The 25,052-nt window shown below is 38.2% G+C and overlaps 14 protein-coding genes across 14 annotated transcripts; 6 read left to right on the forward strand and 8 right to left on the reverse strand. All coding sequences in view use genetic code 12, as the record gives it.

Moving 5' to 3' along the window:
- On the reverse strand, positions 1 to 1,281 carry CORT_0A10140 (hypothetical protein; the record flags this gene model as incomplete). The annotated part of the gene is made up of 1 exon (XM_003866790.2): positions 1 to 1,281. A coding segment is annotated over one exon (1,281 nt), but the record flags the coding sequence as incomplete, so codon positions are not given.
- Positions 1,282 to 1,589: 308 nt separating this feature from the next.
- CORT_0A10150 (hypothetical protein) lies at positions 1,590 to 2,096 on the reverse strand (the record flags this gene model as incomplete). Its single annotated transcript, XM_003866791.1, has 1 exon — positions 1,590 to 2,096. The coding sequence occupies one exon, from the start codon at positions 2,094 to 2,096 to the stop codon at positions 1,590 to 1,592; it is 507 nt and encodes a 168-aa protein (XP_003866839.1).
- A 353-nt stretch (positions 2,097 to 2,449) lies between these two features.
- Positions 2,450 to 3,196, forward strand: CORT_0A10160 (hypothetical protein; the record flags this gene model as incomplete). Its single annotated transcript, XM_003866792.1, has 1 exon — positions 2,450 to 3,196. One exon carries the CDS (start codon positions 2,450 to 2,452, stop codon positions 3,194 to 3,196), a length of 747 nt encoding a protein of 248 aa, XP_003866840.1.
- Positions 3,197 to 3,263: 67 nt separating this feature from the next.
- CORT_0A10170 (Cpr3 peptidyl-prolyl cis-trans isomerase) lies at positions 3,264 to 3,947 on the reverse strand (the record flags this gene model as incomplete). The annotated part of the gene is made up of 1 exon (XM_003866793.1): positions 3,264 to 3,947. One exon carries the CDS (start codon positions 3,945 to 3,947, stop codon positions 3,264 to 3,266), a length of 684 nt encoding a protein of 227 aa, XP_003866841.1.
- An 87-nt stretch (positions 3,948 to 4,034) lies between these two features.
- CORT_0A10180 (Ent3 epsin) lies at positions 4,035 to 5,455 on the reverse strand (the record flags this gene model as incomplete). The annotated part of the gene is made up of 2 exons (XM_003866794.1): positions 4,035 to 5,320; positions 5,380 to 5,455. 2 exons carry the CDS (start codon positions 5,453 to 5,455, stop codon positions 4,035 to 4,037), a joined length of 1,362 nt encoding a protein of 453 aa, XP_003866842.1.
- A 463-nt stretch (positions 5,456 to 5,918) lies between these two features.
- CORT_0A10190 (Sac3 protein) lies at positions 5,919 to 9,815 on the reverse strand (the record flags this gene model as incomplete). Its single annotated transcript, XM_003866795.1, has 1 exon — positions 5,919 to 9,815. The coding sequence occupies one exon, from the start codon at positions 9,813 to 9,815 to the stop codon at positions 5,919 to 5,921; it is 3,897 nt and encodes a 1,298-aa protein (XP_003866843.1).
- Positions 9,816 to 10,109: 294 nt separating this feature from the next.
- On the reverse strand, positions 10,110 to 11,099 carry CORT_0A10200 (hypothetical protein; the record flags this gene model as incomplete). The annotated part of the gene is made up of 1 exon (XM_003866796.1): positions 10,110 to 11,099. The coding sequence occupies one exon, from the start codon at positions 11,097 to 11,099 to the stop codon at positions 10,110 to 10,112; it is 990 nt and encodes a 329-aa protein (XP_003866844.1).
- A 13-nt stretch (positions 11,100 to 11,112) lies between these two features.
- Positions 11,113 to 12,204, reverse strand: CORT_0A10210 (Hom2 aspartate-semialdehyde dehydrogenase; the record flags this gene model as incomplete). The annotated part of the gene is made up of 1 exon (XM_003866797.1): positions 11,113 to 12,204. The coding sequence occupies one exon, from the start codon at positions 12,202 to 12,204 to the stop codon at positions 11,113 to 11,115; it is 1,092 nt and encodes a 363-aa protein (XP_003866845.1).
- A 627-nt stretch (positions 12,205 to 12,831) lies between these two features.
- CORT_0A10220 (Pob3 protein) lies at positions 12,832 to 14,466 on the forward strand (the record flags this gene model as incomplete). Its single annotated transcript, XM_003866798.1, has 1 exon — positions 12,832 to 14,466. One exon carries the CDS (start codon positions 12,832 to 12,834, stop codon positions 14,464 to 14,466), a length of 1,635 nt encoding a protein of 544 aa, XP_003866846.1.
- A 1,394-nt stretch (positions 14,467 to 15,860) lies between these two features.
- CORT_0A10230 (late-stage biofilm-induced gene in C. albicans) lies at positions 15,861 to 16,535 on the forward strand (the record flags this gene model as incomplete). Its single annotated transcript, XM_003866799.1, has 1 exon — positions 15,861 to 16,535. The coding sequence occupies one exon, from the start codon at positions 15,861 to 15,863 to the stop codon at positions 16,533 to 16,535; it is 675 nt and encodes a 224-aa protein (XP_003866847.1).
- Positions 16,536 to 17,539: 1,004 nt separating this feature from the next.
- CORT_0A10240 (Ecm3 protein) lies at positions 17,540 to 19,234 on the forward strand (the record flags this gene model as incomplete). The annotated part of the gene is made up of 1 exon (XM_003866800.1): positions 17,540 to 19,234. The coding sequence occupies one exon, from the start codon at positions 17,540 to 17,542 to the stop codon at positions 19,232 to 19,234; it is 1,695 nt and encodes a 564-aa protein (XP_003866848.1).
- Positions 19,235 to 19,566: 332 nt separating this feature from the next.
- On the forward strand, positions 19,567 to 20,154 carry CORT_0A10250 (hypothetical protein; the record flags this gene model as incomplete). The annotated part of the gene is made up of 1 exon (XM_003866801.1): positions 19,567 to 20,154. The coding sequence occupies one exon, from the start codon at positions 19,567 to 19,569 to the stop codon at positions 20,152 to 20,154; it is 588 nt and encodes a 195-aa protein (XP_003866849.1).
- A 52-nt stretch (positions 20,155 to 20,206) lies between these two features.
- CORT_0A10260 (transcription factor) lies at positions 20,207 to 22,057 on the reverse strand (the record flags this gene model as incomplete). The annotated part of the gene is made up of 1 exon (XM_003866802.1): positions 20,207 to 22,057. One exon carries the CDS (start codon positions 22,055 to 22,057, stop codon positions 20,207 to 20,209), a length of 1,851 nt encoding a protein of 616 aa, XP_003866850.1.
- A 147-nt stretch (positions 22,058 to 22,204) lies between these two features.
- On the forward strand, positions 22,205 to 25,024 carry CORT_0A10270 (Utp21 U3 snoRNP protein; the record flags this gene model as incomplete). The annotated part of the gene is made up of 1 exon (XM_003866803.1): positions 22,205 to 25,024. One exon carries the CDS (start codon positions 22,205 to 22,207, stop codon positions 25,022 to 25,024), a length of 2,820 nt encoding a protein of 939 aa, XP_003866851.1.
- Positions 25,025 to 25,052: the final 28 nt, after the last annotated feature.

Genomic DNA, 25,052 nt, shown 5'->3' on the forward strand with positions numbered 1-25,052 from the left:
AAAAACAAATATTGTAGAAAAAACTGAGGAGCACATCATCATGTTGAATCTTCCATATTTGTCCGCAATTATACCAGATAATAATCGCAGAGGGATACCGCACACATTAATGATTGTCAATAGCAAGTATGACAGTGTCTCACTAACATTGTACTCCAATGCATACGATCCCAAGTAAGTCATTGTAGTAACTGAAACAATATCAGCTAGAGATACACCCAATGCCAATGACGCAAACTTCAAATCCTTCAATATAGAAAAGTCCAATGCTCCTCTCAAAAAGTCCCTTATTTGGGTCAAGTGAGATAAATCAAAGAATCCTGCTCGAAAGCTGACATTTCTTTGCTCCTCTGTGATCTCGGTATCTTCAAAGCTGTCACCAGAAACACTCTCCCTTCCACTGTCTCCCACATTTCTGACTTTCCTTTCCCGAACTAATATAATAGCACAACTCATGCATAAGAAGCATATACAGCTCAATACCCTGATCGCATTCTTGTATCCTATTTTACCATATAACTGCTGCAACATGATAGCGAAACAAGATGCACCGAGTAACCCCCCTATTGTAGCGATTGAGCATGCCATTGCTCTTTTCTTGAGAAACCAATGACTCAAAGCTCCAATCAACGGTGACATGGCAATACTGGTACCAATTGCTGTTAAAACAGAAAAGCTCAATACAAATTGGTACAATGTTTTGCACTCTGCAGTACAAAACAACCCAGCGCACATGAGAATAGTTCCAGCAATTAGTGGCCTTTTTGCTCCATATGTGTCAAACAATTCCCCAAAAAGAACACCGCCGAGATACATTACTCCCAAGTGCAATGAAAAGATCCACCCCACGTCGGCTTTAGATACATTACTCAATTGGTTTGAGGAAACATAAGATTCAATAGCTCCTAAGGTGTTTGGAATTCCAAAATCAGCAACCAATCCAAAAAATGACCCAGCAAGCACTAAATATGCCTCTTTCCCGCCCTCGGGAAACTCATTTGGGTTTGACTCATTACCATACATTAATGCAATCGATTCATCAGTGCTTTGGGTAGAATTGCTAGGCCGACGTCGACGTATCGACGTATCTATTTGATGAAATTGTTCAGTGTAAGCGTCAAATTGTGACACCAAGACTTTGTTGGGAACGTTTGTTTGTTCAATATTCTGTAATTCAATGGCATCAATAGGATGGCCATTAGATGCATGGGACTTGCGAGACGACAGATGGATGACTTGTTGAGGAGCAGCAATAGTCGATAGTGAATAAATTGAGCTCATTTCTGTGCAAGGTAAGTAACCCCACAATAGTGTTGCAGCAAGGGTGAGTAAATCATATAATCGTTCGTATCTTTCATTAGATTATGACTAATCAAACCAGTTTGTTCGGTCCGATTTTGTCGGCGCGATATTTCAATAGTTTCCGAAATACAAATCGATCGAGAGTTTGAACCGTCACTTAGCCTCACTTCATTTGGTCAGAACATCCAGTAGCACAGAATAGAGTACTACCGTTAATACTGGGGCCATGCTTCTATCAGAAAATTAATGGCAAACACCGTGTTTTTCAACGTATACTATATTGTGTTTCATTTTGATGCAGAAGATGGGATCAGTTCGGACCGTCTCCTACCTGGCTCTATAAAATGTAACAAATATTTATGCGTAAATGGAGCATGTATCGCAGCGACAAAGAATACTGACTGAAATATTTGCTTTAGTTGCAAGTTCTCATCAAAACTTGCACCACCTCCATCCAATAGCACTGGATAACTTGTTGTGAAGCAATGCCTCTTTAGCCTTTCTCTTAAAATTCGTCTGGAAATAATAAATACAGGACTGAATAAGAAAATACCTGGTAGACTCAACCCCATGAATAAGGAAAACTTGAAAAACCTGGTAGTGAACCGCCAAAAATTTACGACACTATTTGATCGATCTAATGACTCCACTTGGTGATCATGTAGATTTAATGCTCTTAGTTTTTTATTACAAATCAATACTGTCTCTTTCAATTCTTTTACGTATGGTCGATATCTGTATTTCTCATAACCTCGTAATTGAACTTCACGGTAGCGTGTGTATTCCTGATTCATGCACGTGACCCACACTTTACAGTGACTTTAATACATATTTCCTCTGTCAGATACTGGTCCTGGAGCATTCTGAAGTACTCGTAAAATGTTGAGATTTAATATACAGAGCATGATATATATTCGTCCGCACTACATCACAAACATGTTTTGTTGCAAACCATCCACTAGCTCAAGTAGTAGATTTTATTTTTTTCTTTGAGCGTGGAAACGAACCAATAAAATTTTGCTGAAAACAATCAACCTCATTGAGATCCACAACATCCATAACAGTTCCTAGCAATACTTGTCGTTTGCTTATTGGTACAACCGTTGTATTCACTTTCCTGGGACTAATCTTATAACTAACCCCTACTATGAAGTTCACTTTTAAATTTCCACTTTCGACACTTTTGAAATACAAGCCAGGAAAATTCAATTTCCAATTAGAACAAGATATCCGTCAAAAACTAGACTCTTTACCCTCTGTAACGAGGATTTACACTAACCCAGATGGTACACCAAGAGTACCTTCAGATGAAGAGTTCAAGACTATAGGAGAATTGCAAAATTTATACTACAAGAGAAACCATTCTGAATGGAACTATATATTACCAGGTGTTTCCAGAGATCAATTAAAATTGGCCGAAGATAACTCACAAGACTTGAACCACTTTCAATTCGTCACCAAGGATGCTGGGAAAATTATTGACAAGATTCCATACAAGGATGAACAAACAGGAAGTTTGAAATGGAAAGTTATAAGAGAGACACCAAAGGCTGAGGGATGGGAAATTCCATACTTTTACATCGTGTTACCAGTATTTGCCTATGTGCTTTATGTCAAATACACATCACAGATGAAGGCAAGAGAAGTTGAGGGTCCAGATTGGGCTGAGAAGGAGTTGAGGTTAAGAGCTATGGAAGAATACTTCCATGGTGATACAGCAAAGGCGAAGGAGTTTTTGAGCAATGAAAATAAATCTGAAAAGGAAATAAGAGAAAGAGATGATTTAGTCATTGCTAGAATCTTGGCTGGTGATTATGATAAATTAGCACAATTGAAAAAGAAATTGCCAAAGGATTTGATCAAGGTGGAAGAAGATCCTATCTTCAAATATTAAATGTATAGTATCACGGAGTATTACATTACTAAAGTCGAAAAATGTATTTATTAACAAACTATTTCAATTATTCCTCTTCTACTCCGGATTCTTCAATTACAATTTTTGCAGTGGGAGTTCCTGATTGAGTTCCGTAACTTTCAATTTTTTTAACAACATCGTATCCATCAACAACTTCACCAAAAACGACATGGTGGCCATCTAACCATGGGGTTTGTACTGTAGTAATAAAAAATTGAGATCCGTTGGTATTTGGACCAGCATTGGCCATGGACAACAAACCAGGTTTGTTGTGCTTCTTTTCGAAATTTTCATCTTCAAACTTTTTGCCCCAAATAGGAGAATATCCACCGTATCCCTTTCCAGTTTCAAAATCACCACCTTGCAACATGAATTGTGGAATGATTCTGTGGAAAATGGATCCTTTGTACCCAATGCCTTTTTCGCCTGTTGCTAAAACTTTAAAGTTTTCAGCTGTTTTTGGAACAACATCATCGTATAATTCAAACTTGATTGGTGGTTGTGATTCTCCATCAATTGATGTTTTGAAAAACACTTTTGTTCCAAGGACTCTTGGAGTAGTTGAGAACAATCTTGAAGTAGTAGAGTTGGCAGTTCTAGTTAATGTGGATTTGAACATAATTGCAAATAATGGTGATAAATGGTATTTTGCTGTGTGGAGCAACGACTCGCAATTTTTTTTCCTTCCCTTTGGAAGCCGACAGAAGATCGATCTAAAATGAGTATCCATTATAAATCCGAACTCTACTAAAATTTATTACACAACTCAACGACAACAGAATTGAACATACACTTATAATTCTCTATTTTCTTTTTTCTAAAAACTCAACAAATCTACATCCCCTCCATTGTTGTTGTTAGTGTTTGAATTGGTTGCGGGTTTGGACTGGTTGTTTGAACTAAAGTCACCAAAAAGATCATCATTTTGTGAAGCGGTTGGCGCGGAAGTAGTTGTAGAAAAAGACGTTGCAGTCAGCTTTGATTGGGAACCACTTGACTTATGTCCACCTGTTTTGGTCTTTGCAGACAGGAACAAGGATGAAAAAGCATCGTTGTTGGATGTCTTTGCAGGTCCTGTAGATGAAGCGCCAGTATTTGATGACGAGACTCCCGTGCTTCCAGAAAATACATTTTGTTGTGATGGAAATTGCTGAAATTGTGGAATAGATTGTGTTTGTTGTTGTTGTGGGTAATATAAACCGGATAAGTTGGTTGTCAAATTGTTTCGCTTCTGAGGTTGTGAAGGAGCTGCTTGGAAATCGTCAAAATCATCATCATCGTCATCAGCACCGGCACTACTAGATGCTGCTTGCCTTGGAGCATCGTCAAGTCCCAACAAATCACCTAAAAGATCATTCTCAGGTTCCTTAGGCTGTGGTTTAGACTTTGCTGCTGCATTTGCATTTACCCTCGAGGCTTTGGTGGTTGCTTTTGATACCGCTGTCTTTGTGGTTGGTTGAACATCATATTCCTCGAATTGATCTCCGCCAGTTCCTGTTGCCCCATTTTGGTAAGCCGAAGCAGGGTCGTCGTACCTCTCACCATAGACCCCACCATCCCCATACACTCTATTAGTGAATTCATCATCGTCTACGTCAGCGAAAGTGGAAGACGATCCACCATAGCCAGTTCCAATTGATGAAGCACCACCAAATGCGGCAGATGAAACTCCTCCAAACTTTTTCTGATTTGCCCTGGCTTTTTTCCGTTCACTCCTGATTAGCGCATCATCATTCAACAAGTTAATCAAATTCTTTGATCTATTTCTAACATTGATACCTTGATCCCTGCCTTTGGAATCAATGTAATGGAAAGATTTCAACATTTGAATCAATGAGAGATTTGATCTAACATCATCGATAATTCTTTCACTTCCGTTTTTGATCAAGTAGTCCAACAATTGTAATGACTTGTAAATTTGTCTCCATTCATTAGCAGCTTTTTCGGTAAATCTACGGAAAATAAATGCCAAAATTTCTTCTCTCTCTCTATAATTGTAGGTTGCTGAAGCAATTTGTGCCATCAAAGTTGTAGGTGCACCCCATGGCTCATTATTTGTAGCCTCCCTAACTTTTGATTCTATTTCGGTGTAATTCATTGCAACTAAAGTCACGTTAGTAATTGTCTCATACAGGATAGTATCGAGTTTTATGAAAACATACCATTCTGTGCTTTACGCACGTACGCTTTGACCTCATAGAGATTCAAGTTTTTAGCAGCGTCTTTCAAAAGATCCATAGTTATTGTTGCTCAAAAAATGTATATTCAACAGAGTTCAAATCAGTAAACTTTTTGATGGTTTAAGTTAAATGGTTATATAAAAATATTGGATGGTTTACCACAATGGATTGTTTAGGTGATGGTGATTATATTGAAGTGAATATATTCTTCTGCTATTTGATTAGATGATTTTGTTTTGTTGGTTTTAATTCGAACAAAGAAATTAAATATTTCACAAATGAAAAAAAAAAAAAAAAGTTAACGGCAATAAATAAGCAGACAGAAGAGAACCAAAATTGTTAACCATGTGCGACGTTAGCTACGTATATCGGCTTTAATACGCGGAAAATAGAATTTCCATCTTTATCTATTAATATTTCAGTTTCCTTGTCCCTTGCGTAATACTTTCAGTAGTTTTGTCACAGAACGAACGAGTGTAATGCTAAGTGTCTATTTCTCTATTAAAAGTATAACCAATCTTCTATACATCCTTTTCGCTGGTTTTGTGATATTTATTCTTGATACTGGTAGTTAACCTTCTCAACTTACTAAGCTTGTCATCATCAGCATCTAGGATGTGTTCAGTTTCGTCTGTTGCTTTCCTTTTAAAAGACGTATTTGGAGTGCTCTCTTGTACTACACCCCTGCCAAAACCGTTGAGTATAGAATTGTTGGACATTATTGAGGTGTTCAAAAACGTTGAATTACTACTGACCAGACTTGTATTGTACTTGTTTCCATGTTGGGCGATTATTTTTGCCAATGATCTATTGGCGACATCACCAGTATTAGTAGGAGCATTTGCAAATCTTGCTGAGGAATGGAGGTTGATGGAGCGATTGAGGTAGTCGTATTGTTTAAGTTTCTTTGCATTCTCCATCATACTAATGTCCTTTTCGATGATACTGTTATGTGCATGGGAATTTGATTGCGGTGTCTTCGATAACTCACTGCTTTGTTTCATTCTGCGGCTCTCCCTCATTTTGATGGTATGTTTTACACCCCTTGCACTGAGCTCACCATCAAAATCCCTTCCAATCTTTTCCACCGACAGAGTGAGTACATGGCTAATACTTCCACGTTCATTGGCCATGTCACAAAATATCAAGTTCTTCAAATTTCTTGTAGATGTGTATTGTTGTAGGTTGAGTAACTTCACAACTTTATCACTTGAAATTCCCGATTGTGTGGCGTCCCAGAATAGAATAAGAATACTGGGTTTGTAATAGCCACATTTCTCACACATTGAAATTATCTTTTTCAAAACCTTGGCATCTTTGGTCAACTTATCTTCAATTTCTTCACTAGATTTAGTGCATAAACCACATTCAAATAAAATAAAACTGCAATCGTGAAAGAAATTCTTGGTGACAAATTCTTTCTTGGGAAAACTGGTTATATTTAAATCAACTTTATCACTTTCAACACGGTTCTCATAAACCATCCTATCCATGTTGGGTTTCAACCCAAACTTTGTAATTAACCATCTCGAATATTCATTCTCCCAATTTTCAACAACTAGTAACCACTTGAGTATCACGTTATTTTCAGTTATGTTGAGAGTAATCTTCGATGCACACATGTCACCAAATCTCTTCAAGTCTAGAGGCTCCCATAATTGTTTCATTTCTTCTTGTTTTTTCACAAAATCAATCTTCGCTGGATCGTATTTATGCTTCCTGCCCAGTGAGATGAGGCTAGACACATCACTACTGGACCTTCTTTTTAATGAATTTTCAAAAGTGACGGATTGGAGCTCGCGTCTTTTCGCTTGTTTGTATCTGTAAGAAATTACACTTCTCTCAACTCTCTTGGCCAATAAACGAATGGCATGTTTCTGAACAAGAACGTTTCGCATATATGTTGCAGCAGCATCTAAGGTACAATGATAGGTGATTTCTGCAACAAATGCCGAAAACAACTCGTCTTCCAATGTTTTGAGAATGTTGAGGCGTTGAACTTCAGCATTGTGCCTACGAAGTACATTCCCCAAAATCGATTTCAATTCAGAAGCCACAATTTTAATGACGAAATCACGTACAATCTCATCTATTGCTTTTTGAAACAAACAATGATTGGTTAACTTTTCAGGGGTTTTTGCAACCATTGAATTCTCTTTTCTAAGAGAAGGGGTTTCAGTAGTCAGCGAATGTGGCGCTGACTTCACATTTTCAACTACAAATGATGGACCTTGTGTAGTTTCCTCTTTGGTGTCATTAACACTCTGGGTAAAAAACCTCAGCTCCGGAGTTGCAAACGGCTTACTGAAGGAAAAGTTTAACTTTGGTTTTGGGATATTGCCATTGACATTTGAACTTTCACCCTCTGTTTTTTTCGTGGCTATCGAGACAGTCTTATCCTTAGGGGATTCAAACTGGTACGTTGACGGTTTTGATGTTGACTCAAATCCTGATGTAGTCGTCTGAAACTTTGGTTGCGAGAAAGCAACCACTTCTGAAGGAGGTCCTGCCGTGCTCTGCAATTGAGGTGGCGAAAACTTTACCTCTTTTGGCTTGAAAGAGTCGGAAACACGAGTAATAGTAGGAAATGGTGTAGTGTTAGCTTTGAAGCTAGTTGCAACCGGATTTGAGGTAGATTTTCTTGCTGGAGCAATAACACCTTTGTGTGACTTCAAGTGAAAGCTCACATTAGGCTCTCCACTATTTATGATGCTCTTTAAGTCAGTTCCCTTTAGTTTTCTATCCAATTGTAATGAATAAACTGGTGGGTACTTTGGTTTCTCGTAGAATGAGTTGAGCTTGTACTGATTTTCAAGCTTATCTTTATTAAACAAATCAACCAATGTCTCTCCATTCTCAATGATAACATCTATCTCATAATATTTCAAAAATTTCATCAATTTTTCACTCAGGTCAAAGCCTAGCAAGTTCCTGAGGGTATCCATTTGATATGGTTTCCCACGCGTGTGGAAACTCCTAGACATCGCCTTCAAGGCGTAAAATCTAATTTCACTAAAGTGAGTTTCAAGTAAGCATGCCATTAACAATGGAGTAGCATCGCTATATACATCCCTGAAAAATTCCACATAAAAGTCCAACGCACCAATTAGATTAGTTACACCACGCTCGACGATATTGTTTTGTGATATAATCTTTCGCATATTCAATGCCAATTGCACTTTACCATCTTGGTAAATGTAATCAGGTAAGTTTTGAATCTGCCTTTCTAATTCTGGATCTCGAATATGACTAAGTAAGTGATAGGCACGAAACTCGGCCTCATTAGGTGAGCTACCACCATTATTGCGTACATCCTGATAAATTTCCATCAAAGTCTGCAAGGCTTTGTTGAATTGTTCCAATTCCTGCTGTTGAGAAAATTCCACATCACTGCCTGCCATGATATGAAGCGACAAAAGATGAATTCGAACAATTCTTTCGTTACAATCAACTGCTTCGGGACCAAAACTGTTTTGGTATGTAAAGTCTTGTCTAATTGATCTCGTCCTATCCCACAAAAATGAGTGTGACTCAGGTAATTTGCCCACGACATTATCTATCAAATAATCCAAGGTAGATTTCAAAACATGAGGCGGCCTTACTTCTGACGGTAATGGTGGAGGCTGGCCAGCTGCTGGTCTCGAAAATGCTTTCACGGCTTTCTCCTTTGTTATTTTATTAGTCGATGGGTCCCTCTCCAATATGTTGACATTATTTTCTAACTGTCTTCGTACTCTCTCGAACACAGGACACATGTCCTGACATGATCCTTGAAATGCAATCGCCTCATGTAAATTTTTTGCTGTATTTTCGGCATCAACGAGTCCCAAATCTTCCATTTGTTTCCTTTCAATTTCCCGAAGTTTTTGCAAGTCTTCGTATAATCCTTGGTAATCTTTACCTTGATTTGCTGTCTCCATCTGTTCCATTTTGATTTGGTTTTGCCTGTCCCATTCATTTTGCACAAAAGTTGGGGTGTCAAGATACTTTGGTTGTGTTAGAAAATATCTGGGAGTCGGTCGTGGGGTTATACTCTTGTTCAATTGTTGGAATCCAAATGCTTCAGGGTTGGGAAATAACGGACCCGTTGATGAAACGTCTTCACTTGAATAATGTTGAAGTTGTTCTGATGACCAGTTATGAGAGTTCAGCGGTGAATTCCCTCCATTTTTATTTGGAAGCAGGTTAGTATCATTGGATTTGTTAACACCCGAGTTGTTTGTGAACTTTTTCGATTTCCTAGGTCGAAGTTTCTCATTGTTTGATGCAATAGGAGGTTTTGGTTGGCTACCAAAGTCTTTGAAGGCTGTTATTCCATTGAAAGTATTTCCATTGGATTTAGATTCATTGTGATTATTCGTATTGAAATTGCTTTTGTTAAATTGTGATGGCGTCCCACTTCCAAACGTGAAGGACATATTTTTTGGAGCTTTATATACAAGATTAAAATGCAGTTATGGATAAAGAATGGTTCATATGTGTCTTGAAATGCTTTTGTGAAAAATTGGTGAATGCCAATGCTATTTTGAGACAATGCTATTTTTCTCGTTTTTGGTGAAAGGTTTGATGATGTTACGAGAGGCTACCAAGAAGCTGATTCATAGACGCGCCATACTAGACAAAAGGATTAAAACAGAGACGATAGGAGAGAAATTGAGTGAAGTTACAATGTTTCAAATCAGGGCTACAAAACATAACTCCTACAAAGTCTATTATATTTTCGTAACGTAGTAAATTTGGTATCCCAGTTTAAGTCCACGCGTTAACAAGTTTGGGGGTACTACGTATGCGCTTAGTCCCTCTGACTGTACCAATTCTGTAACAAACCGTTCAATCGTCACCGCATCTCTCAACTGAATCGCTACTAAAGCGTAAGCGTTTGCATGTAAAAGCTTTTTGAGGGTATTAATAAATGGCCCAATCAAGTACTCGTTGTAGATTGTGTCACATGCAAGTATCACATCCACTAGCTGCACTTTCAAACTGTCGAGATTAAAACATCCAACATGGAGCTCCTCCCAATCAAACTCTATCACGTCAATGGTGACGTTCAGATTCTGAGAGGTACTCGGTAGGGTAGAACTTTTGTAATTCAACACATTGTCCGTTATATTTTCCTTCAAAAGTTTCAAAATATGCTTCTGATCAGTTGCAATGAAGTGTCCAACAAGCTTCAGCAAGGTGGATGCACAGATACCACCTACACCAGATCCCAATTCCAAAACCACGTGTGATTTGAATAACTTGAATGGGCACAACGGTGATAGTAGCCAATCAACCACATGTATTGAAGTGTTCCAGCATATGTATCCTGTAGTGCTTGTTGTTTGTTTAGATGACAATTGGGAAATTGATTGTCTCACATTGAGATCAATGTTACTCTCAGGTATTGAAATTGTGACTTTATCTGAACCTTTGTTGATGAATCCCAAGTTATTCAAGGGAGAGTTTTCGGAATACAATTCAAATATGTACTCATTTAAGTTGTCTTCTGTAAGCTGCAATAACTGTGAAACGACATCATGGCCTGTCATTGAATACAGCTGAAGAAACAAGATATCTAGTTTCGCCATGCGAGATGCGCCCCAAAGCACAAAACTTGCCTTGTAATATATCAGCCCATTGCTGTAACTTATTGAGAGTAGATTTTGAACTAAGAAATTACAAAAGCATTTATTATTAGATAAGTATTTACGCCTCATACGTCAGCGACATTTAGATTAAACCTCTAGCTTTCAATATTTCTGCAATCAAGATACCAGAACCAGCAGCTCCAATGACGGTATTATGTGACAAAACAACCATCTTGAAGTCTAACAAGGAGTCTTCTCTAATTCTACCAACGGAAACACCGTATCCATTGTCCCTTTCCCTGTCCAATCTTGGCTGTGGTCTATCCACTTGTTCCAAAACATGTATAGTTTGTTTTGGTGCTGAATGACAACCTAACTTTGAAGCATCACATTCATACTCTTTCAATGCCTTTTTCACGTCTTCCACTGATGGTGGGGGCCTGTTAGCAAATCTAAGTGATATGCATTCAGTGTGTCCATCAATAACTGGCACACGGTTACATTGAGCACTAACTTTCATGTTTTCCTCGGGAATGTTTACCACTTCGGTACCATCCTTATTAAGTAAACCAAGGATTTTCTTTGTTTCCCATTCCAACTTGTCCTCCTCTCCGCTAATATATGGGACAATATTGTCCAAAATATCCATCCCTGAAACACCTGGAGAAAATCCAGCACCAGAAATAGCTTGTAAAGTAGTGGCTGTTAATGCGTCAATTGGGCCAAACTTTTCCACTAATGGTTTCAATGGAGCGACCAAACCTGCTGTGGAACAATTGGAAATACAAATAAGATAACCAGTTTTCTTTCCCTCAGCTTTCGATTTTTTTACTTTGTTTTCTATAATATCTAAATGCTCAGGATTTACAATTGGAACAACCAATGGAACGTCTGTCTCCCTTCTGTAGTTTTTTGCATTTGACACAACCGCCAATCCAGCTTCAACAAACTTCTTCTCCACTTCACCTGCAACGTCTGAGTCTAATCCTGAGAATACAATGTCACATTCTTTAAAGTTGCCTTCTGGCTCACAAGTTTGTACAACTATGTTCTGTGCTGACTCAGGTAAAATGTCGGTTTGTTTCCAACTAACGGCATCCTTGTAAGCCTTTCCTGCAGACCTTGATGAAGCTCCCAATGCATGAATTTCAAATTCAGGATGTTTTGATAACAATAGTATGAATCTCTGGCCTACAGAACCTGTGGCTCCTAAAACCCCTGCTTTTTTAACCATTTTGTGAGGAAATGTATAGATCGATTGTTAAAAGAAGTAACGTGAGTTGTTAATATTTTTCAGTCTGCTTTATGTATATTTTTTTTGTTTCTTTTTCTATTACGCAATTTCTAATGATGATTCATTTTTGTTAATTTTGTGTCTATATGTAACTCTAATTCGTGAGACAGATTCCCGGTAGCGGTAGCGGAGCATGGAGAAAATGAACCTCTACAATACATCTTCCTCGAAACAATCTTGCAGTTTGTAGTGGAAGTTCTGTTAATTCCATTGTAAGGAATTGACTGCATCCGACGTATGATATCAAGAGGATAATAATTGTGCAGGTTAAAAATTTTTTGCACCAAAACGAAAGAAATATTCTGCTATGATATTAACTTCGGGGTTGCAATCTTGTCCCAACTTTTGGCCAGTCAAGCTTTTTAAAAAGATTGGCAAATGTTACTGTCGCATTAGATTTTGGTACCGGTTGGTTACAATGGTGTAATATATTGATTCAATCTAATCCTGTACACTTTTGCAGCACTTCTAAAAAGGTCGTGCATTTTTAGACGCGTTTCAAAGAAATGAAAAATTGAGACATCATTGCGGGCAATATCCTGACACAACTACTTCTCAACATACACCATGGTAAATACTGACTTTGAAAGAATATTCTTCAACCAATCAAGAGGATCTGGCCGTATGCGTATTGCCGACTCAGGATTGGGTTGGAAAGCAAGTGCTAGCGCAACAAATGGATCAGCAACTCCTGAGCAACAAACATTCTTGTTACCTCGTGAAGAGATATTGATAACTACGTGGTCACGAGGCTCAAAGGGATACGAATTAAGAATACAAACTAAAAACAAAGGAGTGGTGCTGTTGGATGGATTCCATCCCGATGACTTTGCACAATTGAAACAAGAATTGACCCGAAATTTTCATGTCAACTTGGAGCACAAGGAACACTCATTGAGGGGATGGAATTGGGGTACCACAGACTTGGCTAGAAATGAGTTGGTTTTCAATGTCAACAATAAACCATCATTTGAGATCCCTTACGATGCAATTTCAAATTCTAATTTGACCGGTAAAAACGAAGTTGCGATTGAGCTTAATCTAGACAGGAGTAATAAGAAAATGGGAGATGAAGTGGTTGAAATGAGATTCTACGTACCAGGAACCACTATTGAACAGGAAACCACTACTGTAAAGAATGAAGACGGTGAAGAGGAAGAGGTGGTTTCGACAAATATTGATACCGAACAGAGTGCAGCACAAACCTTTTACGAGCAGTTGAAAGACAAGGCAGATATTGGACAAATTGCTGGTGAAGCTATTGTGTCCTTTGGTGATGCACTATTCCTTACTCCAAGAGGTCGTTATGATATTGACATGTACTCCAACTCTTTGAGATTGAGGGGTAAAACCTACGATTACAAGATTCAATATGATCAAATTGAACGTATCTTTTCGTTACCAAAACCAGATGAGGTACATCACTTGATAATTTTGCAAATTGATCCACCATTGAGACAAGGTCAAACCAGGTATCCATTTTTGGTTTTGCAATTTGTGAAAGATGAAGAGACTGAGTTGGAATTGAATTTGAGTGACGAAGAATTTGAAGAGAAGTACAAAAATAGATTGAAGAAGACTTACGACGCCCCAACACATATTGTTATGGCCCATTGTCTTCGTGGTTTGACGGAGAAGAAGCTAGTAATACCAGGCGCATTTCAGTCCAGATTTTTACAACCTGGTATTTCATGTTCAGTCAAAGCTTCGGAAGGTTATTTGTATCCTTTGGAAAGATGCTTTTTGTTTGTGACAAAACCAACTCTTTACATTCCATACAGCGAGATAAGCAACGTGGGATTGTCTAGAGCAGGAGGTGGAGTTTCCGCATCGAGGACATTCGATTTAGAGATAAATATTATTGGCTCTACAGTCAAACACGTCTTTGGTAGTATTGACAGAGAGGAACAAGAAAATATTGAGAAATTCTGCGTTGGAAAAGGAATCAGGGTCAAGAATGAGGAAAAGATTGCTAAACAAAGATTGGCAAAGGCATTGGAACAAGAAGCTGATATGGATGCTGATGATAATGATGTAGATATGGGCAGCGCTGGTGATGATGACGAAGATGAGGATGATGATTTCCAATCCGGTTCTGATTCGGATGTAGCAGAGGAATTTGACAGTGATGCAGCAGAATCTAGCGGAGACGAAGAGGGAGAAGGTGATGATAGACCACCAGCTAAAAAACCAAAGAACTAGAGGAATTGAGAATGTGTAAAGTATATAATTGTATTAACAAAGGAGTTGACGTTTATTTAGATAGCGAAGAATGGCTTGTGGCGAAAAGTGTAGGTGTGTTATTTTGAGGGCAATGCCACTTCCTGTTCGACTAGTCACAGAGGTTTTTGCTGTGGTGCCTTTACGGGTTGATTACCCAATTAATGCAACAAGGGAGCTTATAGTGAGTAATTTTCTGTTCGTTTTGAAGAGAAGAGTACGTAATTCACAAAAATACGGTAAATGAACGTTGCAATTTCTCGGTCTTTCGGATGTTTCAGTGTCGCCCTTCAATTTCAGAAAGCTTTCCTTACAATCAACGAAAAATGGTTATGCAAAAAAGATTATACATAGCAGGTTATCATTATGAAAGTAGTCTACTTACATATATCGATAAGGTATGACGTATTTTCCCTCAAAATGATAATGAAAGTTGACTAAAAAGTCCTTTTACACATTACGCATATAGTTGATAATCACATTTCCTATTTAGGAAAGTGACCAGAAAAAGATACAAAGGTACCTTCTTTTTACCCCTTTCGCAAAGATATTCGTAAGTGACAAAAGCGACACTTTTCAGTCTTATGGAATCTACTAGTCGGGAATGTACTGAATATAGCATGACCTGCTGTTTCATCTCATGAACATCCTTTTATACATCCAACTTTAAGTCGCCTTTCTGTAACGTTATGTAATTTCGAATGATTCTTCAATAAACAAATTTTGTACACTCTTTGTGTGACCAATGAATAATTTATCTTTTATTTTTATTTTGTTTCTATTTGTGTCCTATTCAACCAGCCAACTTCAAAATACACATACTGAAAGATTACAACCTGCTTTTAATATAAAATATCGCATGACATATTCAGGTTACACAACAAACTAGGTCTATACATTGTTCAGAACTTCCCATTGTAGTTAAGGTTGGGCGAAATCTTAAGACTGTACGTATATTGCTGTAATTATTTTTCTTTGGTGAAGCAGATCAGTTTCTGTTTTAGGAATATTAACCAGAAGATCCTTTTTGTCTAAAAAAGCCCACAATTCATAAATAAGCGATTTTATCTCCAAAACAGTTTATACCATTTTGAGTAAATACTTAGAGCACATTTGCAGAAACTTACCCCCTTGAACGAGTCTTTTTACTTCACCTAACTTATAGTCAGACACGTTACTCAATACGTCAAAAACTTAATCATACAGGCACACACACTGTGCATCAAATTGCAACAGAAAAGACCAAATAGCAATCGGATCGAGTAAAATTATAGTTTTAAAGAATCACCAAACCGCTGATCGACTAAAGTTTTCTTTTTCAACTTTTTCTTCTTACCACTTTCTTGTTCTTTGGTGAAAGTGGTAATCAAAAGTTGATGACAGAGGTAGAATTTGAAGACTATTTATTGTTTACAACGTCCTTTCCAGGAGTTGCAGACGGTTCTTGCACCCCCAACAAACCAACATCAATTATGAAATCACTATCAATGGAAAACTCACGAATATCATTACCACCAAGTACTGAAGTAACTATTCCAAAAAGATCACCAGCTAGACTATTCGAAAGATGGAAGTTGCCATCTCAGAGGCTAATGAACGTGGTCTCCAACACCAAGGTCACAGCTGCCAACTCCGAAGTCAAAGTAAAGGATACGCTGCCTTATATCCATAAAAAGAATGGTGCTCCAGATTCACCACAGTCTTTTTTGGAATCAACTAGTTCGTTTGAGATTGAAGATGATGAAGTCAAAGGTGATGAAGGTGAAATTTGCTTCTCCTCAAACTCGGATAACGAATCTGTGTTTTCTAACCCAGGAAGTATTGTTCCAGAACCTCAAAAGACTGCTAATTCGGTTCAAACCAATAATCATATTTATGACTCACATGAGGAAGATGAAGAATGGGAGGAGCTTTTGCATTGTCTTGAAACTATTCAAATTTGCAAGATTGATGATGTTGTGACGATAAAACATTCTAGCAACACTGGGTTAGCACGGGTTAAAATTACTGCGCCATCTCCAATGAGGACAGTGAAGGTTAGAGTCTCTTGATGAGACTTAATGGGCCATCAATTGATGCTTGTTTGAAAATTTTAATTTCTTTCTATTTTACGGATTTTTTTATTTCGGTTTCGATGTGGCTTTTACTTTAAATAGGTTTTTAATTAACTTCAATTACGTTTGCATTAAATGTAGCATTCTAGGTAAGGTCTGATCGGTTACACTCCTAGAACATTGCCCATTTCTGCGTGATAGAAGAGAGAAAGCATTGGTGCTTCACTATGCGCTTCGTGTAAAGTCTTCAATAACCGAGAAAAGTCATGATGCCTACAGTTTTGATTTGCAAGTGTATGAATTGATCCCGTAAAACTGGTCTATGTATTCCGTATAATTAGATATATCGCGATCTTTTTAGGTGCAATACAAGAGATATATTCGATGGGTAAATTTTCGGAGTATTCTCACTTCATATGCAAGATGACTTATTTTATAACTTGTGGGTGTATTCCCCCAAAAAATAGAAATCTGTATTATGTAATTCTGCCGAACCTTGAAGCCAATTTACCCTGCTGCCTAGCTATTTTACAAGTTCTCCAAACTCTAGGTATATATATGAGAAATGTGTACAATTGTAAAAGCAGAAGTTGCATTCATTTTTTCCTCCTTCCCCCCCTCCCCAAATGCAAACAACTATTTGACTCCTTTTTCCGAAAAGGCTAAAGCGAAAAAACTTTCTTTTGTTTAGGAGACTCATAACTAACTTTGTATACAATAGTACTTAAGAAAAATTGCGTTTTTATACTATTAACTTTGAAATTAAAACTCTTCGTTCAGCCTTCAGTTCAACAAATAAGCAAACCTATCCCATTTCTCACTAAGAAGAAATAGCCATAGATAAGGAAACACATATCTGCAACACTTAACCGTTCATCCACATCATTTACAGCATAATTTGTCACCTCATCTGCTATCTTTCAGTATATATGATCTACTCAAGTGTTCTCATATAATTTAAGGAGTTTCTTCAACATAAATTTCATTGAACAAACCACATCATGTCTGACTCAGAAAGTCTACTGTTGGGTTTAGTCATATATTCAGCGGTTAAACCTATATTTAAAATATACTTTATCATTGCAATCGGGTTTATTCTTGCCAAACGAAATATTTTAACTGTAACTACATGTCGTGATATATCTGATACAATAGTCACAGCAATAATGCCGTGTTTGATCTTCAATAATATGGTTAGTTATTTGAAATCGTCGGATATTAAAAACATTGGTATCATCATATTCACATCCTGTCTATTGTTCACTTTTGGTGGGTTTCTGGCGTACGGAATTCATTTGATTACAAAGTCTCCAAAACGATGGCTTGGAGGACTCATATCGGTAGGAATATTCCCAAACATTAGTGACTTACCCATAGCCTATTTACAAACTTTTGCCAAGGGGGGAACCATATTCACCGCTGCGGAGGGAAATAAAGGTGTGGCTTATGTTTGTATCTTTCTTATGGGTATGACCTTGCTTCAATTTTCATTTGGATTGTACAGGTTGATACAATGGGATTTCAGAGATGAACTAAAAGGAGATGAAGATTTGGAAAGAAGTTCAAGTGGTGCAACTAATGATACTAATAAGCTGAGTCATGCGGAGGATGACCTGGAGGAGAAATCGACGCGAACAACAAGTAATGACGCAAGAGATGCAATAAGAGCAGCTGCACACTCGCATGATGATGCAGCCGATGAAGAAGCAGTAGATTCATCGTCAGATTCTATTTACAGCGAGCTGAGCGAAGAGAAACGTAGAAGACGAAGTACAATGGATGAAGAACATCAACATAACGAGTTTTTACGAGCACAATCCAGAAGGCAAGAGGATCTGTCAGTATCGGGATCGGCATCATTGAATCGAAGAATTTCAAGAAGGAGAAGAGGTTCAGACAGTTCTGCTACCAGTGGTCCTCTAGATTTGGTTCCGCCCAGGTCAAATGACTTGAGGAGACAACAATCACAAAATGTTGAGGATGTGATTCATGAGTACTCTGAATTTGATACATTGAAAAATCAGGAATTGCAAAAATCACATTCTAGACAAGAACAACAAGATGAACCAGAACCAGATATTGTCGGGGAAGAAGAATCCAAATTCAAGCTGTTTGTCAAAAAAATGTTGCAAAATTTGCGAGCACCTACTTCGATAGCGTTGCTCGCATCTATCGCCATTTGCATGTCACCCCCTTTGAAGGCATTGTTTGTGACGGGTAGTTTCAGCAAACACATTCCAAATGCACCAGATGAGCAACCACCATTGTCATTTATTATCGACTTGGTAAGTTATGTTGGAAATGCATCAGTTCCATTGGGTTTACTTTTACTTGGTGCAACTCTTGCTCGTTTGCAAGTGAAGAAAATGCCACCTGGGTTTTGGAAGACAGCATTGTTGATAACGTTTACTCGGTTAGTTGTTCTTCCTATTTTCGGAGTTGGAGTAACCACGGGATTCAACAATGGTGGTTGGTATGGTGACGACAAGCTAGTTCGTTTTGTTAGTGTATTGGAATTTGGATTACCTAATGCAACCTCATTGGTTTATTTTACTGCATTCTACACAGATCCAACTAGTGACGAACATCTACAAATGGACTGTTTGGCAATCTGTTTGATTACGCAATATTTGATCTTGTGGTTTACCTTGCCGTTTTTGATAACATTCACGTTAAAAGTTTCAATGGGCATGTAATGACAATAGGATGATTTTATAGAGTCTGTACGAATAGACACGAAATCATAATAGCATGTGTAGACGGAGTGGCGAAGCGTTCTAAACGATTGTTCCGGGTTGGAGTATTGTTGGAACGTGACACAAAATTGAAAATTTCAATTGCAAAGCAACTTTAACAAACAAGACTGGTTTCCCAATAAGGCAAAAGCCGCACATTTCAACAAACGTCCCTACAGCAAAAAGTTCCTTCCCTATAAATTGAATCAAAAATTTTCCATCCTTTACAATCACTTGATATTATACCTCTCAATTGACATCAAATAACTTAATTCCATACTCAACAATATAAAATGGCTTTATATTACAACTTAGTTTTTGGCTTACTTGTCATTGAAATGGCTTTTTTTGCCATTCTTTCATTGCCATACCCAAGGCAAGTTAGAAGAACAGTTTTATCAACAGTGTCAGCGCCGTTTAGAAACGAGCAATTTCAAATTGCATTGAAATGTGTCTTGGGATTTGTGTTTGTCTTGTTTGTTGATTCTGTAAATCGTGTTTATGCAGTCACCTCAGAATTAACTTCAGCAACCCAAGCCCATCCAGGTACGTCAATAATGAATGACAGATCAGAAATTCAAGCAAGAAGGTTCTATGCTCAAAGAAATATGTACCTTTGCGGATTCACTTTGTTTTTGACTTTGATTTTGACTAGAACTTATAATTTGGTTGTTGAGTTGATTGCTACAAAGGATAAAGTTGATGCTTTGAAGGAAAACAATGCTGAGGATGTTTCTACTACAGCTGGGGATAGTGAAGAATTGGTCAAATTGAAGGCTGAATTGGCTGAAAAGGAAAGAACTTTGGAGACTTTGAAAAGCCAAGCCGGAACTTTGAGTAAGGATTACGAAGGTGAATCTGAATTGAAAGAGAGGAGATAGAGTATTCGTATTGCTTGCTTGAAACTAGTTGTATTTATATTTTAAACCTAAATTAGTCCTTGGTTTCATATGCGTTACTTTTGTGTTTAGGTACAAATTGAAAATCATCGCTAGCTTTACCCAAAAACATCTCTGTAAGTTTAATCCAATCTCTATAATCCGTGGATGCCAAAAAGGTTTCCATTTCATTTCTACCAACCCATGTTGGTGGCCTTTCATTCAATTTTGGTGGTAATCTTTCCATGATCCCCACAGGGATATATCTATGCGTGAAACTTAAAAACTCGCACATAAACCTTCTTGCTATATTGACACCATATTCATCGGAACCCCAGTGCTCTATGGCGAATTTCGCAAATTTACCCATCATGTCCAATCTTTCAGAAGATGATTTATCTAAGTACTGTTGTGCTTCAACTTCCTCAAAAATCCAAGGTTTGATCAATGCACCTCTTGCAACCATAACTGAATCAACACCGTCGGTATTGACATGATTGTACCAATCTTCATGTGAGTAGACATCACCGTTACCCACAAACCAGGTGGGTGCCAAATCAAATGAATCTTTATCCTCTTCTCTTTTTGCATTCCAGTCTTTAACAACCTTACCAACTTCCAGTATGTATTCCCAGTCGGCTTCCTTTGAGTACCTTTGTTGTCTCGATCTACCATGAAGAGTTATGGCAGCAACCTGCGTTTCAGTCAAAACTCTGTCGACTAGCTGCTTTGCAGTGTTTTTGTTCTCCTTCACACCAGTTCTGATTTTGATGGTCACTGGAATGTCCCCTGACGATGCATTCATTGCCTTGACGAGCCTAAGTAGTCTAGGTGGCTGATCCAACAATGCAGACCCTTGACCTTGCCTGTACAACAAGTCAATTGGACAACCACAGTTCAAATTCAATTCACTAACATGGTTGGTATTTTCATAAATAGCTTCACTCGCTTTTGCTGCAGACCATAATTTTGAACTGGCTATTTGAACACCGAAACCCGGGTATTCACTCACATGAGCTTTAGGCAAAGCCCACTCAGGATTGTGCCCTTGTACTAATGGGATAGACAAGGCCATTTCCGAGTAAGTTACATCAGCACCTAATGTTTTCATGAGACGGCGGTAAGGCAAATTACCAACTGTAGTTAATGGTGATACAATTTTAGCACGATTCAAGTTTATCTTCTTCTTTTCGGCGATCTTGAATGGTTGTTCAACATAGGTAGCTTCGTTCTCCTTACGCTCCTCTCTTGTTTCATTTTGAATTTTAGAATCCAAAAAGTTAATCACGGGATTGACTATTTTAAATTCATACTTTTTCTTTTGCAAGGCAAATTTAGCTTCCTTATCGATGATATTTACTTCGTAGTTTGTCTTGCTTGCAAGATCAATCTTTTCCAAATCTTTGATCAATTTATTCGTTTCCCTATCATAATGAGACTTCAACCATCTACACTTCATACCCGCGGGACAATAACCCAAAGCTTCAAAAACAGGACATATTCCACCAACATCATCCGGCTTTGATGCAAGGTACCCCTGCAAATCATGAGAATATTTGCACTTGTCTTCACCCAAAAAGCACGATTTAGTATCATCAGGGTCTACAATGGACGGACATAGCTTTATCGTGTCTTTCTTTTGCTTTAGATCACGACCATGGTTTTGGCCTCTTTTCTTCTTTCCCTTCTTATGTTGTTGCCCATCCCTTGCATCTTCTGATGTCCTGTCTCCTCCCTCGGCTTCATCATCGTCATACTCTACTATGTTTGTGGTTTGTGATGGTTTGGCTACTATAAATTCTGGTTTTATGGCAGCAATACCCTTAACGTAAGGCTCCGTATTTTGTCTTTTCGAATCTGCTATGGACTCATCTACTTCAACTGATCTCTTTTCTTGAACAGTCATTGGTCTCTATGTGTATGTGTTGTAAATGTATTGTAGATGAAGCCTCATACTTGATCTCACTTTTTTTTTTCTTTTTTGCAGTAATAAAACTCATCGCATCAAGAACCAAATTTACTTTTACTCTTCGCAAGTGCATCACATCTAAATATGGTTGAATTGTTCGACAAGAAGAGAAAGATAGAGGGAGATAGTGCTGTAAAAAAAGCTCCAAAACCTTCGAGGATTTTCAGTCCCTTTAGAGTCTTGGGTAATGTCACAGACTCAACTCCGTTTGCCATAGGTACCTTAGGATCAACATTTTACGCTGTAACATCTACTGGAAGAACATTTCAAATTTACGACTTGGCAACACTACATTTATTATTTGTATCTCAATCACAAACCAAATCCAAGATTACCTGCTTTGCTACTCATCACCATTATGTTTTTGCCGCTTACGGCAACGAAATTGGGGTTTACAGACGAGGAAGATTAGAAAAGACGTTGACTTGCGAAACCACTGGTGTCATTACTCACTTGTGCTATTTTGGGGAGTATCTTGTAGCAGGTAGTACTGAAGGTGATTTATTGGTATTCAAAAAGTCTGAAGGGTCGAAATATCCATCTGAATTATATTCTGTCCTCAAGGCCGTCAATGCCAGCGTTGATGGAGACATAGTTGGAATTGTGCACCCACCCACATATTTGAACAAAATTGCAGTTGCTACAACCACCTCTGTTCTAATTGTGAATGTTCGTCTGGGTAAAGTGTTGTTTAAATCACCGCAACATCAATTCGGCGAGGAAAATATTTCTTGCATTGAATGCGCTCCTGCACTTGATATTGTAGCTGTTGGGACTTCTACTGGTGATATTTTTATCTTCAATTTAAGAAAAGGTACGATCTTGGGAGACAAGATTACCACATCAGGATCAGAATCATCTTTTAAAGTGACGTCGATTTCGTTCAGAACAGATGGTGAGCCGCATTTGGTTGCTGGTTTGAATAATGGGGATTTATACTTTCACGACTTGGATAAAAATAGTCGTGTGCATATATTAAGGAACGCTCACAAGGAGTCATTTGGAGGTGTAGCAAAAGCACAATTTTTGAACGGACAGCCTATTGTTTTAACCAATGGTGGTGATAACCATTTGAAAGAATTTGTCTTTGATCCTAGTCTCACTTCAACAAACTCCTCAATAATTACACCGCCACGTCATTTAAGATCAAGAGGTGGTCATTCGGCACCACCGGTAGCTATAACATTTCCCGAGGAAGACAGGACTCATTTTATATTAAGTGCCTCCAGAGATCGGTCCTTTTGGAGCTTTTCGTTGAGAAAAGATGCGCAAGCACAAGAGTTCTCTCAGAGAATGCACAAATCAAAGGACGGAAAAAGACAAGCAGGAGTCATCGCTTCATTGAAGGAGAAATTCCCCGAAATTATTGCAGTTTCCTCATCAGAGGCAAGAACTGGTGATTGGGAAAACATAATAACCGCACACAAGGATGAACCTTTTGCTAGAACTTGGGACTCCTCTACCAAAAGAGTCGGAAGAAATGTTTTGAACACCGTTGATCAAGGTTTTTGCAAAGCTGTTTGCATTTCACAATGTGGTAATTTTGGTCTTGTCGGTTCCTCATTTGGGGGCATTGGTGTTTACAACTTACAATCAGGCTTATTAAGGAAAAAGTACATTTTGCATAAACAAGCCGTGACCGGTCTTGCAATCGATGGAATGAACAGAAAGATGGTAAGCTGTGGTTTAGACGGAATTGTTGGTTTCTACGATTTTGGTAAGTCTAAATACTTGGGAAAACTCCAACTAGATACGCCAATTACTTCTATGGTATATCACAAGCAATCAGACTTGATAGCATGTACATTGGACGATTTATCAATTGTTGTGATTGATGTAACCACGCAAAAAGTTGTCAGAGTACTCATTGGTCACTCAAATCGAATTTCAGGTTTGGACTTTTCTCCAGATGGAAGATGGATTGTATCCGTTGGTTTGGACTCAACTTTGAGAACATGGGATTTGCCTACAGGTGGATGTATTGACGGAGTTGTGTTGCCTGTGGTGGCCACATCAGTGAAATTTTCTCCTCTTGGTGATTTAATCGCAACGACCCACGTTTCAGGTAACGGTATATCGTTATGGACCAACCGTGCTCAATTTAAGCCGGTATCAACAAGACATATTGAAGAGGAAGAGTTTTCTACGATTTTATTGCCAAACGCAGCAGGTGACGGTGGATCAACTATATTAGATGGTGCTTTAGATGAGGAACAAGACAAAGACGAATACGCCTTAGGGAAGTATGACTCTAAAAGTCAAATCAATGAAAGTTTAATAACGTTGTCCTTAGGCCCAAGAACTAAATTCACCACTTTGATTCATTTGGATGCTATCAAGCAAAACAACAAGCCCAAAGAAGCAATCAAGAAACCAGAAAAGGCCCCATTCTTTTTGAGCTTGAGCGGTGAAGCGGTAGGTGACAGGGCCTCAGTTGCTGAAGGTCTGCAACACAAAGAAGTGCAAGGATCTGCTAAAGAAGATAGTAGGCTCTTATCCTTGAGCGAGGCGAATGGGCACTCTTTTGAAAGTGAGTTTACAAAGTCGTTGAGATCTTCTGCAGAAAGAAATGACTATGCTTCATTCTTGGAGTATCTTGTCAAGTTATCTCCCGCAACCTTGGACCTCGAAATTAGATCTTTAAATTCACAGCCACCTTATCAAGAGATGACAAATTTTATCAGGGCATTGATCATTGGGTTAAAGGGTAATACAAATTTCGAGCTTATAGAAACCATATTTTCACTATACTTCAAAGTTCACGGAGACATTGTCCACCAAACCGAAGAATCATCAGATTTGCGTATTACATTGAATGAATACACCCAAGTTAGCCAAGAGATGAATGAGAAGATGGATGAAGCGGTCAAATACTGTTCCAGTGTAATCAATTTTATTTTGTAGGATGAATATGACGCTACCGTTTATAGAC

This window comes from Candida orthopsilosis (assembly GCF_000315875.1).
Source record: "Candida orthopsilosis Co 90-125, chromosome 1 draft sequence".
NCBI lineage: Eukaryota > Fungi > Ascomycota > Pichiomycetes > Serinales > Debaryomycetaceae > Lodderomyces > Lodderomyces orthopsilosis.